The sequence below is a fragment of the Musa acuminata genome, chromosome BXJ3-9 (assembly GCF_036884655.1).
Source record: "Musa acuminata AAA Group cultivar baxijiao chromosome BXJ3-9, Cavendish_Baxijiao_AAA, whole genome shotgun sequence".
NCBI classification, from domain to species: domain Eukaryota; kingdom Viridiplantae; phylum Streptophyta; class Magnoliopsida; order Zingiberales; family Musaceae; genus Musa; species Musa acuminata.
This window is the reverse complement of record NC_088357.1, coordinates 16,935,001-16,954,274: the sequence shown is the minus strand read 5'-3', so window position 1 is coordinate 16,954,274 and position 19,274 is coordinate 16,935,001. Positions and strand designations below refer to the sequence as shown.

The window sequence follows — 19,274 nt, the reverse complement described above, 5'->3', positions numbered from 1 at the left end:
AGAGCAATACACCTTTGTAACCTGGATTGCCATGACACAGCTCCCCCTGCAAAAGTAAGTACATAACCTGAAGTGGACTTCCTCGTATCTATATCTCTTGCCATATCTACATCTGTGTAACCTGTCAACATAGGTGGTCCACCTCCAAAGCTTAAACAAACCTTAGAGCTCCCTCTGAGATATCTAAAAATTCACTTCACTGCTGCCTAGTGCTCTTTGCTTGGATTTGCAAAAAATCTGCTAGTAACACCCACTGCATATGCGATGTCTGGTCTCGTACATACCATTGCATACATTAAACTTCCAACTGCTGAAGCATAAGGAACCTTTTGCATTTTCTCCTTCTCCTCATCACTTGACGGACTCTGTTCTGAGCACAACTTGATATGACATGCAAGAGGAGAACCAACTGGTTTTACGTTGCTCATACTAAATCTTTCCAATACCTTCTCGATGTATTTCTCCTGTGACAACCAAATCTTCTTGTTTTTTCTGTCATGGGAAATCTGCATGCCTAGTATTTGCTTTGCTAGCCCCATGTCCTTCATTGCAAAAGACTCACTCAGTTCCTTCTTCAACCTGTCAATTTTAGACATATCTTTTCCAAGAATAAGCATGTCATCAACATAAAGTAAGAGAATAATAAAATCCTCACCAAACCATTTGATGTACACACAATGATCTGAAACCGTTCTTTTGTATCCATTTTCTATCATAAATGAATCAAACTTTCTGTACCACTGTCTTGGAGCTTGCTTTAGCCCATACAAGCTCTTCTTCAACTTGCAGACAAAATTATCTTTACCTTTGACTTTGAAGCCTTCTGGTTGCTCCATATAAATTTCCTCCTCCAAATCACCATGAAGGAAAGCTATCTTCACATCTAACTGCTCAACCTCCAAGTCTTGGCTAGCAGCAATACCAAAAGCAACACGAATAGAAGACATTTTAACAACAGGAGAAAATATCTCTTCAAAGTCAATACCTTTCTTTTGACCAAAGTCTTTCACAACCAATCTAGTTTTGTACTTTGGTTGAGAACAATATTCTTGAGTCTTCAACCTAAAAACCCACTTGTTCTTCAAGGCCTTCATTCCATTTGGTAGCAGCACCAAATCATAAGTGTGGTTCTTCTGAAGAGCATCCATCTCTTCCTGCATAGCAACTAACCACTTCTCTTTCTGCTCACTCTCAACTGCTTCCTAGTAACTCTCTGGTTCACCTGCATCAGTAAGCATCACATACTCATCTGTAGAGTATCTTCTGGAAGGTTGACGTTGTCTAGAAGATCTTCTCAACTGAGGTTCTGCTGGAACTTGCTCTCCTACTTCTTCTTGCTCAACATATCCTGTAGGTAAATCAACATCAGGCTCTACACAATTTTCCTGCACATCTCCCCCATCACCCTGATATACTGGAGGAATAACTGGGTCATAATCTGCTAATCCTTCTGCAGAAGTCTTGGCTGGTGCTTCTTCTTCAAATCCTCAAAGGTTTGATCCTCAAAGAAGACCACATCTCTGCTCCTGAACACCTTTTGCTTTTCTGGATCCCAAAGCTTGTAACCAAAATGATCATGTGAGTAACCAAGAAAAATACATTCTTTAGACTTACCATCCAGCTTGGACCTCCATTGTTTGGAATATGTGCAAATGCACGACAACTAAACACTCTCAAATGCCTGTAGGAAACATCTTTCCTTGACCATACATGCTCTGTAACATCACCATCTAGGGCTGTACATGGTGATAAGTTGATCACATCAACTACAGTCCTCAAAGCCTCATCCCAAAACCTTTTGGGTAGCTTGGCCTGTGAAAGCATACATCTGATCTTTTCCATGATGGTGCGGTTCATCCTCTCTGCAATTGCATTATGTTGAGGTGTACCAGGAACTGTCATCTCATGTTGGATCCCATGTGACCTGCAATAGTCATTAAACAATCCCGTATACTCACCACCATTATCTGATCTTATGCATTTCAATTTCCTTTCTGTCTCCCTTTCAACCCTGGCATGAAACTCTTTGAAGACATTAATAACCTGATCTTTGATCTTCAAAGCATAAGCCCAAACTTTCCTGGAAAAATCATCTATAAAAGTGACAAAATAAAGTGCACCACTTATACCAAGAACATCAACAGATCCACCAAGAGTTTTTGTCCTCAAAGGACCACATACATCATGCATTTTTCTAGACAAAGCAGCACTAGCAAATGAAACTCTATGTTGTTTACCAGCCAAACAATCAATACAAGGGTTCAGATGTATACCTCTGAGATCTGGTAATACCTCTCTCTTGGAAAGAGCTTACAGCCCCTTCTCGCTCATGTGTCCCCAATCGCCTATGCCACAACTCCATGCTGAAGTCTTTCTCTGTAGCATTTAACTACTCACCATAAGCTTTAGCCTGCAACCTGTACAAAGTATGACATTTCTTTCCACTAGCTATAACAAGAGAATCCTTACTGAGCTTCCATTGCCCTTTGTGAAATCTGCTTTCATACTCTTCATCATCTAGTCTTCCAACTGAAATTAAATTCAGCCTCGAGTCAACCACATGCCTCACATCCTTAAGTACCAACTTGCAACCAAGGTTGGTCTTTAAATGGATATCACCCATGCCACTGATGTCTGCTGTGCCATAGTTGCCCATCTTGACAACACCAAAGTTTTCAGACCTGTATGTAGCAAAAAACTCTCTCCGAGGTGTAGCATGATAAGAAGCACCTGTGTCAATCACCCACTCAAGATCCTAACACACACAAGAAAAAATATCATCAAAAGGAGACAAAATCAAATAATCACCACCCTGCACTATAGTTGTAGTATTATCCTTTGACTCTGTAGACTCAACTTCTTTTCCTTTTTTCTTATTCTTCTTAGGTTGCTTACATTAGTTCTTTTATGTCCTTTCTCACCACAGTTATAGCAAACAATATCTTTTCTTGATCTTGACTTGCTCCTACCCATACGTGAACTGCTTCTAGACTTTGACCTTCCTATGTTCTCTGAGATAAGTGCCTGTGAATCATTCTGAGATGTTGCCGAACTCTTACTTCTCAACTCCTCATTCAACAAACTACTTGTTACTTGACTCATAGTGACAATACCATCTGGCGCAGGGAAACCACCAGTATCCCCCAACTTTCTGGTAATAAACTGAGAAGTAACAATGCCTGCAACTCATCATCAAGAGACATTTTCATAGAGGATAACTGGTTAGTAATACTCTGTATTTCATTCAAATGCTCAGCAATAGAAACACCCTCTCTATATTTTAGGTTCACAAGTTTTCTGATCAAAAAAGCTTTGTTGCCAGTTGTTTTTCTTTCATAGAGACTTTCCAATTTTTTCCAAAGAGAATATGCAGAAATTTCAGTAGAAACATGGTGAAAGACACTATCATCAAGCCACTGTCTAATAAACCCAATTGTTTTTCGATCTAATCTCTTCCACTCATCATCTGTCATAGTTGTAGGTTTTGCACTATCCCCTTACAAAGGTCCATACAAATCTTTGCAATACAAGAGATCTTCCATTCTTGGTTTCCATATCATCCAATTATTTCCATTCAAACTAATCATGCGAGAAATATTACTGGCCTCCATGTTAAAATACAAAAATTTAATCACCAAAAATCCCGCTCTGATACCAATTGATGGGGATATAAAGAGGAATAACCTTTGTATATGAACAAATACTAGAAGACCATAATATGCAGCGGAATAAAATAGAAACACAATCAAACATAACACCAAGTTATACGTGGAAAACCCCTTCAATGTGAAGGGTAAAAACCATGGGGCAAACTAGAGATAATCCACTATGAGAATAATGAATATACAAATCTCAATCTCTTGCCGAAAACCCTAGCAACAACCACAAGAGAATAACTGGGATACAAGGATCACGTCACTGCCCACAATATCTAAAACCTCCCCAAGTAATCACAGCAAGAGTCTACTGTAGATTTGATCTAACTTGAGATGAGAACACTCCTAGATGATTGAGAACAGTCTCTCTGAGTTGTCCTTGTATTCTTTCTTTTCTTTCTCTTCCTTTTCTGTCTTGTTCTCCTTCTTCTCTTTGGAATCCCGTGGCTCTAAAGATCTGCCTCGTTGCTGTCTTTTTATAACCTTTTTCTGCTTCTAAAACGCAGCCACCATACCCCCCTAATCTTAATTAGGATTAGGTTAAGAGGGGATGTGGGCTGTAGGCTGCCCTAGCCCACATGGGTTGAATATGGGCTATCAGCCCAAAAGAGTTAATAGCAATGCAGGGAGAAGCAGATAGAAAAGTGTAAATCAGATAAAAAGAAAAAAAACAGGAAACATAAAAGAAAGAGCAGAACAGAGAAAAAAAATGAAACAATAGAGAGCAACGGAATCCGTGAAGGAGCATCACAAATCCATGACCCACCCAATTGTTCACAGATTTTGCATGGCGAGGTGGTGGAGTAACCGTGATTCCAAGGAAATAGAATAAAAAAAAAAATAGAAAAACATGAATTAAATACGTAAAATTCTTAAATTTGTTGGATTGGCCTTCCATCGAAGGTGACGGAAGAGGGTTTCCTGGCGTGTCTCACTCAGGGAACTCGATTGCATCCCCCCGTCCCCCCCCCGTCCCCCCCCCCGCTCTCTTCGCAGACCACACACGCGGACGGGGCCTCACCGGCAGAGCTGGGGCGTCAGGGAGACCGTCAGACGTCATGTGTGAAAAGGAACGGTGTTCCCTGCATCCCGAGAACCAGCTGAGCTGCAGTCGAAGCTACTGCAAGTTTTGGATATTAAAACTTCCGACGACGTTTTCTTGTGCTTCCATTACAATCGTCGTAACTTAAGTCGCAGGAAAATCCGTCCCTATAATCTGTCTCTCTCTCTCTCTCTCTGACCTCTGTATCTCTTCGTTGAAACGCTATTCCCTACCTTATCCGAAACATTCTCCTCTTGATTCCACCCCTTGGTTTGCAATTCTTCGATGGGCGACATCTCTTGAAGTATTCAAATCGCTCCAGTTTACTCGTTCGAACCCAATTCCCTGAGGTTAAGGGATCGAGGTAGCGGCTACGGTAGATGGCGAAGCTCTACGTGGAGGCGGTGCCGCCGGCGGATCTGAACAAGAACACGGAGTGGTTCATGTACCCTGGAGTTTGGACTACCTACATCCTTATCCTATTCTTCTCCTGGCTTCTCGTCCTCTCCGTCTTCGGCTGCAACCCCGGGACGGCGTGGACTGTCGTCAATCTTGTCCACTTTGCCGTATGACCTCTCTATCCTCGTTTCAGGAGTTAAATATATCTGGTGATCGTTGCTTGGCGACCAGGAGAACGGAAGTTGTGATTTTGATAATAATTTTGAATTAATTGTTGAGTCCTGTGTTTTAATTGGGTTTTGTGTTCCGAAAATTGAGCGTCTCCCTTGGACGTTGAATTTGGGTTTCTCGTCCTAGGTTTGGAATCGTCATTCGGAGAATCCAAGGATTTCTTTTTATGGTTTTATTCGTGTGATAATTGCGACTACAACCAGTGATTTCCCTATCGGAGCAGATTGTGCAACACAAAAACTTCGGCTTTTTTGGGCTTTGGAAAGATTTACAAAGGGAAAAAATGCCTTATTTGATGCTTATCGGCTTTGCTTGAGATCCTCCCTTTTTTGCTAATCAATTTGGGAGCATAAGGATGATTATTAAAAGCTCAAAGCAATAGCTTTTGCACGATAGAGTTAGCTTTGATCTTATAAGTGTAAGAAGGAAAAGAAGTTCTAGGCCATCTGAGTTATACCTGGAGGAGTATTTGGCTTTCTAATTGAGCTGCTTGTGCATGATTAATTGGAAAAGTTATATAACTTTGCAAAACAAAGTAAATGGTGAAAAAGACAATGATTTTCAAGGATTACTAACACTAACTTTTCGTACTCTTGGTAACATTTTTATAAAGATGTGATTCTACTTCAGAGATTAAGCTCAAGGGCTTTAGTGTGAAATATCATTTGTGTTTCATTTTAAGTTTTTAATATTTTTTGTATATTACGGACTTGGCTTATTTTTTGGATTTTAACTGTCTTATTTGGTTTAATAATTACAGAGTGTTCTACCATTTTTGTCTAGAATTAAATGATTATCTAAGATAATGTCAAATTTGATTATCTCATAGAGTCTTCTTCAGTATTATGCCTGATTCAGTTACAGATATTCTCTTTTTTTGTGAGAAATGCAAGACTAAATACTATTCCACCTCACATTTCTATTAATGGCAGTCAATGGTTCGACATATTGATTGTTTTTTCTCTTATAAATCCTTAATATACTCCATCATTTGTTGTTTTTCAGATAACCTATCACTTCTTTCATTGTTAATGGTTCAACATATTGATTGGTTTTTCATCTCATAAATCCTTATTATGCTTCATGATTTGTTTTCTTTCAGATAACCTATCACTTCTTTCATTGGAAGAAGGGAACACCCTTTTCTGATGACCAAGGTATCTACAATAACTTGACTTGGTGGGAACAGATTGACAATGGCAAGCAACTCACACGTAATAGGAAGTTTTTGACTGTAGTCCCTGTGGTTTTGTAAGTATGCTGCTAATCATGCCCTCATTTGATTGCTAGTTTATGAAATGAATGATGATGAGGAATTATGCTTTACAATGGACTCATATAGTCGGTTGCACTTTTATACATTAGTAAGCAAACAACAACGAAAGCAAAGCTATAAAGTCCCAATGGCTACATAGGTTTTTTTGTCATCATTAAGATCTGTTTAGTTAAGTTAAGAATATTTAGATCATAATTTATAATTTCTATTAAGATCTTCTTATTAGGTCTTTTATACATTAGTAAGCACTTTTATACATTAGTAAGCAAACAACAACAAAAGAAAAGCTATAAAGTCCCAATGGCTACATAGGTGTTTTTGTCATCATTAAGATCTGTTTAGTTAAGTAAAGAGTATTTAGATCATAATTTATAATTTCTATTAAGGTCTTCTTATTAGGTCTTGCTCAATCTATCCTCATACTAATCATTTCACCTCTTTTAAGTGTGTAAGTCTCCTGAGTACATATTCATACTATCTTAAACTATTTTTCCTCATTATATCACCTATCAAAGCAATATCTAATTATTCACTAATGAAAATTTTTTTCTATCTGATCTAATAACTCCACACATGCACCTCTACATTCTCATCTCAATAATATAAAATTTTTGTATATGTTGTGTTTTAATTATCCAATAGCCAAATTCATAAAACATAGCTAATCTAATAATTGTTTTATAATTTTTTTTAATCTCAACGGTATCTTATGAGTACATAAGATTCCTAATAATCCTTAATTTTTAATTATTTTTTACTCTATAAATAATATTTTTATTAATATATAAATAATATCTTCATTAATCTCTTCATTTTATTGTATAATTGATACATAATACCTCTTTCACTTAATGGAGCCTCTGCCCATCCAACCTCACTATATCTTGCTATCTATCTCATATATTTAGGTTTAGTCCTACAACAATAACAACAAAGTCATAAGTCCCAAATATTTAGGGTTAGCTGTATAGATCTTTTATCGCTATCGAGACCTATAAAAAATTATATATTTAGTTAAGTTAAAAGTACTTAATTCTTTATTTAAAGTTTCTATTGAAACTATTTTAGGTCTTCCTCTATCTCTTCTCACACCATAAATATTAATTATTTCATCTCTTCTGACTATCGTATCCTAAAATCTTTTTAGCACATGCTGATACTATTTTAAATGATTTTCTCTCATTTTATCCTTTACCGAAGCAATACCTAGTTGTTCATAAATAAAATTATTTCTTTTCATATCTTTTCTAGCAACTTCGAATAGTTGTCGGGTGATGCGCTTAAATAAAGTGTTGCTTAGGCTCGCTCGAGTGCCTCAAATAGTTGTCGAGCAATGCATTTTAATGAAGTGTCGCCTAGGCATTCGTGTGAATCCAGCGTCGGGTGCCTTGGCCAACCGCACGATTGAAGATGAGCAATTGAACCAGATGGTCTACTCTATATCGGTTAAATAGTAACTTAGTTTATCCAATCAAAACAACTGAGCAAAACAGCAAACCCCCCTCTTGCGCGACCCTCGACCCATAAACCCTAAATATTCGCTTGCCTAACTCACCTCTAGTCCCGTTGCTGCCTTTGTGCGCAGTCGTTGCCTCCATCGCCGACGCACAAGTCCGACACTTCCTTTGTCGTTAACAGACATATTCAAAGGTCCCATTGTTGTAGCTTTCGTGCATAGTTTCTTTCGCAACCGTTGCTTCTATGTACAGCTTCTTCCACCGTAGAGTGATAGGACTATAACTTCCTCCACCACCGACGGACACATCTAAAGCTTCCTCCATCACTACTGTCGTCGTCCGAAGGTTCCTCCATCATCGCCACTCTCTCCTTCCTCACGTTCCACCGTCGGTGATTCCTCCCCCTCTACTATTATGACTGCCGTTGATAGTGGATTAAATACTGTTAATAGTGAATTATTATTCCTTAACTGATATTAAAACTATTGTTAAGTGTTAACTACTATTACTATGTAATAAACTAAAATTGATATTAATCCTTAAGAAGTTAGAACTATTGATTTATTTAAAACTAATTCCTATTTAGCATTGTTAATTGCTATTTAGAATTATTATTTCTTTATTTAGCATTGTTAATCTCTATTTATTTAGAACTATTATTAGGGTTTCAGGATTAATAGCAAGTGTACAAAGCAATTCAAAAAAATTCATAAAAAATTTAAGAAAGGATCCTGTTTGGAAATACAATTATCTAACGGATCCTAAAGATCTTAATGCAGTTACTTGCATCTTTTGTGATACGACTAATAGAGGCGACATATTCCGTGCAAAACAATATCAAGTAGGGAACTTTAAGAATTCATCAGAATGTAAAAAATGTTCAGTGTAAAAGAAGAGTTGGTAGCTTATATAACTAAAAAAGCACACAAAAGATCGAATCTTATAGGATTTTACTTGAGGATAATGTTCAACATATTAGAGATGAAGAAGAAGAAGATTATTTAGAAAGTGCTAATGCCAATGGAAAAAGAGTATATGACAAAAAAGGAAAAGAAGCTATGATTGTTAAGAAGGGTAAAAAGGGACCGATGAACTTATATATATATATATATATATAAGGATCATAGAAGCAACAAGGTTAAACAAGAGCAAACTTAAGACAAACAAATATAAGTGATGTTTTTGATAAGGAACTAAGGGGAAAAATAATTTAGTACATTGCTCGCTTCTTTTATCAAGTTTGACTTCCCCTTAATGCTCATCGTTTGGATAGTTTTAAAGAGATGATTGATAGTTGGAAGATATGATAAGAGATTAAAACCATCAAGTTATTATAAGTTACTAGTTTTATTACTGAAGAAAAAGTTGGATTATACAAATAACTTATTGAAGGGCCATAAGGAAACATGGGTAAGGCATGGTTGCTTTATTTTGTTAGATGCTTAGACCGATAGGAGATATAGGAGTATAATTAATTTATGGTTAACTATTCTTTAAGAATCATGTTTGTGAAGTTAATAGATGCATCTTTTTTTATGAAATCTAAAGAAAAGATATGTGAGTTGCTTGACAAGTTTGTGGAAGAAATTGGTGAACAGAATATCGTCCAAGTTATAATCGACAATAGAAGTAACTATGTGTTAGCTGGTAAGATTTATCTTTTAAATTTTTTAACATTTTAATTACTCTGTCTCCAATTTGAATGGAAGAACTATGTGACTCCTTAGTCTTATCAATTTTGTTATCCTTTGTCTTAGGTAAATACTTGAAGCAAAAAAACAACACCTGTATTAAACTTCATGCATGGGACATTGTATTAATCTACTGTTGGAGGATATTGGAAATATTTCTGACATCAAAAAGACTTTAGAAATGACAATCTTTGTCGTTGGATTTCTCTATAATCATATTAAGGCTTTCAATATAATGAGAGAATTCACAGATAACAATGAATTGGTGAGATATGGTGTCATCTGATTTGCTATTTCCTTCTTGATATTATAGAGCATGCATCGTTAAAAATACAATCTAAGAAATATGTTTATCTCAAAGAAATGAGTGACAAGTAAATGGGCAAAAGAAAGGAAAGACAAGAGGGTTAATGATATCATATTAATGTCGTCTTTTTGGAATCTTCTAGTTTATACATTAAAGGTAATGGGCCCTCTTTTTTAAGTCTTTCGACTGGTAGATAATGAAAAGAAGTCTATAATGAGATATATTTATGAAGTTTCGGATAAAGCAAAGGAAACGATTCAAAAGTCTTTTGATGGAAAGATGAGATTGTCAACTTTATTGTTCATTACATACAACAGGATATTATTTAAACCTAGAATTCTTTTATAAGAACACCTCTATTGAGTTTGATGCAAAAGTTATACATAGGTTATACAAGTGTATTGCAAGATTGGTTCCAAGCTTAAGGCATAAGATAAGATCATATGTGAATTATCTTTATATATAAATGTCGATGGTCTTTTTGGAATTCCTATGGTAGTTCGATTTAGGACAACTACATCCCTAGGTATTTATAAATATATATAATTAATTTTATGTATAGTATGTTATTATTAATAATAAAGTTAAAATTTGTAGCTAAATTGTGGAGTCTATTTGAAAATTCTACCTCGAACTTGTAGCAATTGGTAATTAAAATTCTTAATTTGACTTATAATGCTATGAGTTATGAGCGAAACTGGAGTATTTTTTAGCATGTAAGAATCATAAAATATTTTGGTTTCAATTAATCTATTCTTTTCTAGACAGATGTATTGATATATTTTTAATTCATATGACTTAGCAAATTCACACAAAGAGAAAAAAATCAATTAGAGCATTAATAATTATATGATCTGGTTTATACAAAGTATAATCAAGCTTTGAAGGCTCATCATAATTTGCGAAATAATATTGATCTAATCTTATTACAAGATAGTGATAATTCAAGTAAATAGTTGGTGGGAAAAATGGATGCAAACTTGCGAGATGCTAAAGATGAGCTTATATTTGAAGATGACAGCTTGATATAGGGATTTGCAATGAGAGCCTAATGTGTTGAAGAATTCTAGACATATACAAGACAGATGATAAAGATAAAAATGAGTGCAAAAGCCTTAAGTTCATCTTCTGCTATTGTTGAAGAGGAGGAAACATATTTTGATAAAGATGGATAAGAGAAAGAGAAAGATGATGATAAGTTTGAGAATGATAATGTTGATTATGATGATGATTGAATTTGATATAAAGCTTTATTATTTTGAGTCTTTTGATATTTTTGTTATTAAAAGATGCATAATATGACTTGGTACTTTAGATCTTTTCCATTTAATGTTTTATTTTTATTTATATATCATATGTATCAATTGTATTACATATTTTTAATATTTTAATATTTCATAGCGTCTCGCTTCGCTTGGGCTGGCGACTAGGTGAGCGCCTAGCGTCTTGGGCATTTTGGGACCTTGGTGCTTTTAGACGCCTATCACTTTTAAAAACACTAGTTGCTATACTAATAGTACTTTTAGCCTCCTTTTATAGATATTCTTTAAAATTTCTTCTTATTTTTATAATTTTGTCAATCTTTAAAGCATGATTTTTTTTATTAATAATTGGTTTTTAAACTTTCTCATGCCCCCACCAAATTTATCTTACCTTTCGGTTTACTAAGAATATCTTTGTTAAACTCAGGGTTTGCAATACTGTATCGTATCGCCCGGTATGTATCGGTCCGCTAGCAGATCGACATACGGACTGCTCGCTACCAGGCGGTAGTAGGAATTTGGCCCCGTATTGGGTGATACGGAGTTGTACCGGGTAGTAATGATCGAAATTTCAACCGTTACTGACTTATACCGATCGATTTTGATCGTTACCGACCTGTACCAGCCGGTACCGATCAATTTCGATAAGATACTCGATAAGATACTTTTGATCGATACTCAACGAGATACTGGTCAAGTTTATGCATGGAAAGGGAAGGGGAAGCCAGTGGGTGATTTTGAGCAGATGCGATAGAGCTTACACTACATAGACACAAAACAAAGCTTATCGTATTTACAACCGTCGTATTATGAAGAATCTTATGGCCAACGACAATATGGTAATAGTTGGTCATACTTCTCCGAGCAACAGTATAATATGGAGCAACAAATCAGTAGTGAAAGTAGAAGTTCTGACATTCACCAATACATGCCTTAGGTTCCGTCTCGGATACATGATTCATGACGATCAACCTATGACCATCACCACATTAATGCGCTAATGACATACGGTATATCAATACACTATATCGTGAGATCAATTTCAGGATTGGATCCGACAAATATATTATATTAATAAGATACATAGGATTGAGGAGCCCGATCCACCATCGATGGAGGCTTGTCATTCGTTTTAGTAGTAGAATCAGGTATATCTACACATGTGATTATTTAATTCATTTGAATCTTAAAATTTAAGTTGTATACAAAATAATCTAACAATTCAAATAATTTTTCTATAGATAATTTAATATTAATGGAAGGACGATCCAGAACGGATCGAAATTGCGAACCTTGCACTCTCCTCAAAGCCCGAAAAAATATGTGGCACTATTCTTACCTAATTTACATTAATTTTGTTAAAACTATACTAAATATATATTTATTTCTAACTTAAAAAATCATATCCTAACTTTTTTTCTATTTTCAGATATTTTTGGAGGGTTTTATGTCTATTTTAGGCATACAGTGTATCATACTATACCGAGAAAATCTCAGTACAATGGTACTGTACGAGATTAAGAATCTTAGTTAAGCTACTAATCATATTGCCATCGTAAGCCAAATAATCTAAGTTCCAAGCTGCCTCCCTTTCCCTCCTATCCTTAAAAATTCTTGTATTATTATCTTTATATTTTCACCATTTAATCCTAGTAAATTTTTTTACTATATATTTTTTTCAACCATTTTCTACAACAAATGTCTAACACCATCAATCTATGTTGATTTGTCAAGCTTTCACCGAGTATAACCTTACAATTCTTATATATAACTTTATATAACTTTCTAGTGTGAAAAAAAGTCAAATGAACTATAGTTATGACCACTTTTATAAGTAATCAAATATTATCTCTATTCTCGAATTAAATATTTGCAATTATGAGATTAAACAAATGAGCAAAATAAAAAATCATACCACCCTCTTTATTTCTCTCCCATAAGGAAAGCCCCATGCATCCCTTAAAATTCACCATACATTTTTGATAACATGACCATTCAAATATCTTCCAATTATAAGTTTTTCAATTATAGGTGTTTCCTAAATGATATCATCTAAGTTTTCTAAAACTCATTTTAGTATAATCATCTAGTCTAACTTAAGGGCATAAGCACTTATAACATTAAGACCTCTTCTCCCAAGATAAATTTTAGAACCATAATTCTATCTCTAAATTTTTTCACATCTACAATATTGTTCAGAAGATCCTTATGAACAATAATTCTTACACTATTTCTGTGCATAATTTATTTTAGTATACCAAATTTTAAATCCAATATTGTCAATCTCTTTATTTTTCTCCTATCCACTTAGTCTCTTGTAAGCAAATAATATTTATTCTTCTTCTAATCATAGTGTTTACCAATTCTAGCCCTTTTCCTGATAGTATTCCTACATTTTAAGTTACTAACCTAATTCTCTATTTTTGGATTAACTTTTTTACTTGCATTGGTCTCAAACAATAAGATAATCTTTGTCTACTTTGCACCACATTTGCACATTCAAGTATCGATGTGATAGGCCACTTCTCAGCAACCTCCTTATCCACCTTTTACAATTCAGGACACTTTGGCGGTGAAGGTCCCTCGCATCACTTCTATTAATGACCTAGTTGTATACTGAAATTGGATTGGGATCAATGTTCATAATATCTTACACAGTAAATTATGTGCTATTTGTAAGTGACCTAATACAACCCTCTATCTTTTCATTTGGGTTTGATACCAACATTGGCAGTGTTATTAAAAATTGACCATGTATAGCTAGTCAATAAATATACTACCATCCATTGCTCATGTAAAAATTAACTATTTTGAGTTTTTCCTTTATTGTCCCAATATGAATTGCCTATATGGAGAAGTTTGCAATATGACTAGTTATATCTATATGAAACTACTAGGATCTATTGTCTGGGGTAGGATGAATTGGATCTCCACACTGGGTCTCAATTGGCTTTTTGAAAATTATACCAACCTCATTGCAGTACCCAGACAAAGCTGATCAATGGATGGACCAATGCATGATAAGTCCGGTTTGATATTGCCACCTCTTCCATGATCCTTAGTATTTGACTGATGACTGGATTGATATTTCTGAAATTATTATCTTGAACTTGACTCCAGAAGTTGACATCAAAATTGAAGTTTTTGAAGGAAGAAATTATCGTACACCATAAATAATCAAGTTTCTCAATTTTCTTACAGATGAAATGCTCATTAAATTTAAGTTGAACCTTAGTTGTTGATCTGCCATTTGCACCATTGTTAAGGTATGGGACTTCAGTGTCCATGTTGTAATGTGAAATTGCTAATTTATAATATTCACATTTGATAGCTGTTAAGCTGATATGCTGAAGAACGCTGAGCTTAGCCTGTGACCTGATTGTCATATGGGCCTCTAACGAGTATTCTGAAGCTCAACCTGGTATGACTTTATTTTCCCACATGGAGTTGGCTATGGGACACTACTAAAACCAAGAAGACTCCATCAAACATATAACAAAATTCGGAATCTATTTTCTTTGATGTTAGTCCTCACAAATGGCACCTCTCCAAGTAACTTTTTTGAGTGGAACTTGCCTACTGCAATAACAAATGACATCAGTAGCAAGCCATTTTTCCCAAATAATGGGTCTAAAAAGGGAAAACCCAAAATGCCACTTAATGAGCAAAAGACCTCTATCGTCGTAGCTCAACCTCATGATTCATGAACCTTCAAAATTCCCTTTAGACTACAGGGAAAACAATAATCCTTGACATAGGGGGCAATACTCATAGAAAGGCAAAAATAAGCTAATGAATGATTGTTTATTCCTTATCCTCATGTGTGACACACATGCACCAAGTAGAGTTATTCCAATTTCTTTAATATGCAGGACCTTCTCTTTGGCCTTGTTAGGGAAGGCTTGACTTGTCCTTAATAGAAGCATATGTTCAATGCTCTTGTAGTTAGGCAATTGTCATCCAATCAATGCTCTTGTAGTTAGGCAATTGTCATCCAAGTCCTTTTGTTAACATCTGGTTTTAAATGTTAGGATTTGCAGTTGCTATGGTGACTTCTCTATTGTTGATAATGTAGAGTATAACTTTCACTATATTGGAAAACTACGGCCATTAAGTAAATAATAGTTACCAATTATATTAAACAATTTAATTTAAATCTGCCAACTGCATATGTCATTTGTTTCATGGTGTTGTTGAACATCTTACACTCTTCCTGTAGGAATTATATGTTATAGTTTTTGGATTGGTATGACACGTACTCTCAGTAAAAGAGAATGGGAACAATGGAGGAATAAACTATTGATCGGTTGAGGTTGATTGATGAATCATAAATATATTAAAACCTATATGGAAGAATTACAGGTTTGATGATGTATTTGCCTGTTTTTATACAGAACCAATAATTTCCCTTAAGAAGAATGTGTTTTTGAATAAGCTTTCTAGTACCAAAGTTCATTCGTTCTACCAGAAGATGACTGAATACATTCAGTTGGGCCTTGGAAAGTATCATGCTTGAGAGGATTACAAGTAGTTGGTAATGAGGAATTATGAGGTCCCAAATGTTTGAAGTGAAGGATTCATGCTTGTTAAATATAAATCAGATTATGAAATATACCTTCGTTCTGACTCGTTCATGATTGGGGATTATCTAGATTCAATGTTTATGCAGATATGATGGCCAAGTTTGATATTGTATATCTATATATGTGTCTAATTTTTTCTTAATTTTCACACAAATTAGCTTTGATGGTAATATAGGTTATTACTTTTTCACTCACCAAACTGTTTGTGAAGATTTTATGACGCTGACAATTGAGATATCTACCCAAGATGCAGTCTGACCTGTTTGTTTAACTTTCGGGTCATCGTTTTTTTCACTGCATTATTCAATGATGAATACCAAGCTCACAAAAGGGCCAATAATCTTGCAACAATCAAACATTTAAATAATACATAGAATGGATGTTGCCATTATTGATGATTGTTACTGCTTGGTCTAATTTCTGTATATATTACAAAAGCTGTAAATAGTACCTGGACTCTGCTGAACCATCTCACCTTTTTAGTTTTAAAATGTGTTGGACGAGGGCTATTCTTTACTTTATAGTTTTCTTATTCTTATAAGGTAAGACTTTGTAGAATTTCATGCTTGTTAAAATAGTGAAAATTTTTGGTATCATGTAGGTGAAGGCAACAGATTAGTTGGTTTTCATTAGCTTTTACATGTTTGTTATGTAAATAAGAAGAAACTAATAGCCAGATCCTCACTAAAAAATAAAATACTTTTGTGCAGAGGTGAACATTATAATCGAACAGCTATGATTGTTAGCTGATATTTCCTTGGTAGTCATGATTCTCGTCATTCAGGCTTTCTTGAACTTTAATGTCTCATTAATTTTTTGATAAATTTTGTTAGTGGAACAAAATGTCTGTCAAGAATCATAAATGCTTCTTGGTTCTGGAGAGCTAAAGATCAAGTTAGCACTTAAGGACGTATAAATTTTAAAATTGTAAGGAAGAGACAATTGGGTGCTCGTGGAATATAACATTTTAGTTTCATAATCATCTAGATGAATTACAAATCATAAGTTACTTCGATTCTGCTGCATGGATCGTTTTCCTTGCTGTTGAGGGCAATATCACTAGTTAGATTAAGAGCCATCATCTGTGTTCTGATACCAATTTTTAGGTGATCTACTGCCTCTTCTCACATCAATAATTATATTTGACTGACCATGCCTAGCTGGTGCTTCTATAATCCATGAGAAAGGCTCATCTAGATGAATTACAAATCATTAGTTAATTTGATTTGGCTGCATGGATCATTTTCCTTGCTGTTGAGGGCAATATCACTGGTTAAATTAAGAGCCATCATCTGCGTTCTGATACCAATTTTTAGGTGATCTACCACCTCTTCTCACATCGATAATCATATTTGACTGACCATGCCTAGTTGGTGCTTTTATAATCCGTGAGAAAGGCTCATGGTCTAGATTAGAAATAGGTGAGAATGGACATATCCTGAATGGTGGATTGAGAGAATCTATGCATTTAGCAGCATTTAGGAATCATATGGCAATAAACATCATGCTTCTCTAGAAAAGATATTATTTTGAGACAGATTGTGCTGAGAGGCTTCAAGCAGTGCTGGCATACATGTCTGACCAGAACAATGGACTGAGAAAATGACTCACTTTGTGTTCTTTTTTCATGTTGAGCTTTCCTGGTCTCTGATCAGAATCTGGCACAGTAAGAAATGCATGATACAAAATTAGGTCTGTGCCTAACCTGATGTTGCCTATATCGAATTCTTCTGATCCGTGATCATCATGTTGACTTGGTTTGGTTTCTTAAAGGAGTGTTGTGTGCCTATGCAAAGTTGTATTAAGGAAACTTTTGTGGCTGACCTTTATTTGTCTTACCAAATTGCCGTTCCCATGTATACCTTGTGCTATGGATGACTGATGAGACAAAAATGCCTTCTTACCCACTTCTTTTCCTGCCATTGAGAATGGGAGGCAATCAGAAAGGCAGTGTGGGTCCTCACTAGGAGGTTCCCTGTGGGACATACCGTTCTCAAATTGCTTCAAATCCTAATTTAGTTGGGGAAGTAATGGGCAGAAAAAAGTATTTCTTTTGGTGGAATAAGAGATAAAACATTGTGATTCGCATCACCACAAAAAGCCAAGCTTAAAAAAGTTTCCATCAAAAGAAAAAAAATACGATTCATGATAAAAATATAAATAATGATAACAATTAAATGAAAAAATAATGTAAAGAATATGGTTACTGATACATATCTGATTCATGAAAAAAATAAATTCAGAACTCCATAATCTTTTTATTAATTTCTCAGTGTAACCTTAAAAAAATCGAAATTGCCAATTTTTTCTCAGTTTTACTTTTATCAAATTTGAAACATAGTTTGCTGTTTCACTCAGACCGGTGCTGAGCGATCTGTATGCGTGTAAGGTGTCAAGCTTACCTGCATGTCTTTAGACCACAAAGAGACCCCTTGAGGTCTCCTTGGGGATGTAAAAGATTGCTGATAAGCCCTCTTTTCACTTCTATCTCTTTTTCCCTTCTCTCATGTCAACCCTCTTCCCAAATCTTCTCCCTCCCATTCAAATCTCTTATATATTCGAAACTTTATTAAAGTACAAGTTCTCAAGAACATTCAAATAGAATATACAGCAGTTAATCTCTTCAAAATCAGATAAATCTGAACCCTTATTTTTTATCTTAATAACTTAATATGGGGGCTTAAGCTAAGATTCATGTTTGGTTTACACCTAAACCAGATCTACAACAATCAAGCCCCAAACCATATGGGTCCCAGCCAGACCTGTAAGGATCAAGACAGGGAACAAATATTTAATAGGTTTTTTTTAAAGGTTTTTGGATGGCAGAAACCCTCGAAAGAAGAGTAGTAGATCATGTGTTGGTGTGTCGTGTATTAGTATGCCCGGCATTTACGAGACCCATATTGATACGGCCAAGGAGCATCATGGGTTTGGTATCTGAAACGTCAATCCATGATTTGAAATTTTGTATTTTTCATATTTTCCTTGAGAACCCTTTCTTCTATTTACTTAACCTTGAGATTTGCATTTTAGCTGAAACTCGTTCACACTTAGTAATATAGCATAGGTATCATCTAAAGACGTGATTAATTCAAAGTGCAATGTGTACAGATTCTAGGTCTTAAAATGTTCTATCCATAGTTTGTTATACTCAATAATACAAGTTATCTAGTAGATATACATGCTTTTGATGTCAAGTGTCAACTTATCGGCCACAATATACAAGTACAATATGACAAACTGGCAAACCATGATGGTGGATGCCTGTTTTCTATAGACTGGAGACAACAACTAATTTGCAGTTGCTTATTTGATTTTATATCGAAATTGCAGTTGTCGTTAATATCTCATTGTAAGGATCGTGTGAGCC

The 19,274-nt window shown here is 35.1% G+C and overlaps 1 protein-coding gene across 1 annotated transcript in view; it reads left to right on the top strand.

Annotated features, from left to right (window-relative positions):
• Positions 1-4,698: 4,698 nt before the first annotated feature.
• LOC135650239 (uncharacterized) overlaps positions 4,699-19,274 on the top strand; it is a 15,110-nt gene continuing 534 nt past the window's right edge. Inside the window, exons 1-2 of the mRNA XM_065169501.1 lie at positions 4,699-5,264; positions 6,431-6,579. Coding sequence (XP_065025573.1) covers positions 5,079-5,264; positions 6,431-6,579 — 335 coding nt within the window. The 5' untranslated portion in view covers positions 4,699-5,078. The remainder of the gene's footprint in view (positions 5,265-6,430; positions 6,580-19,274) is intronic.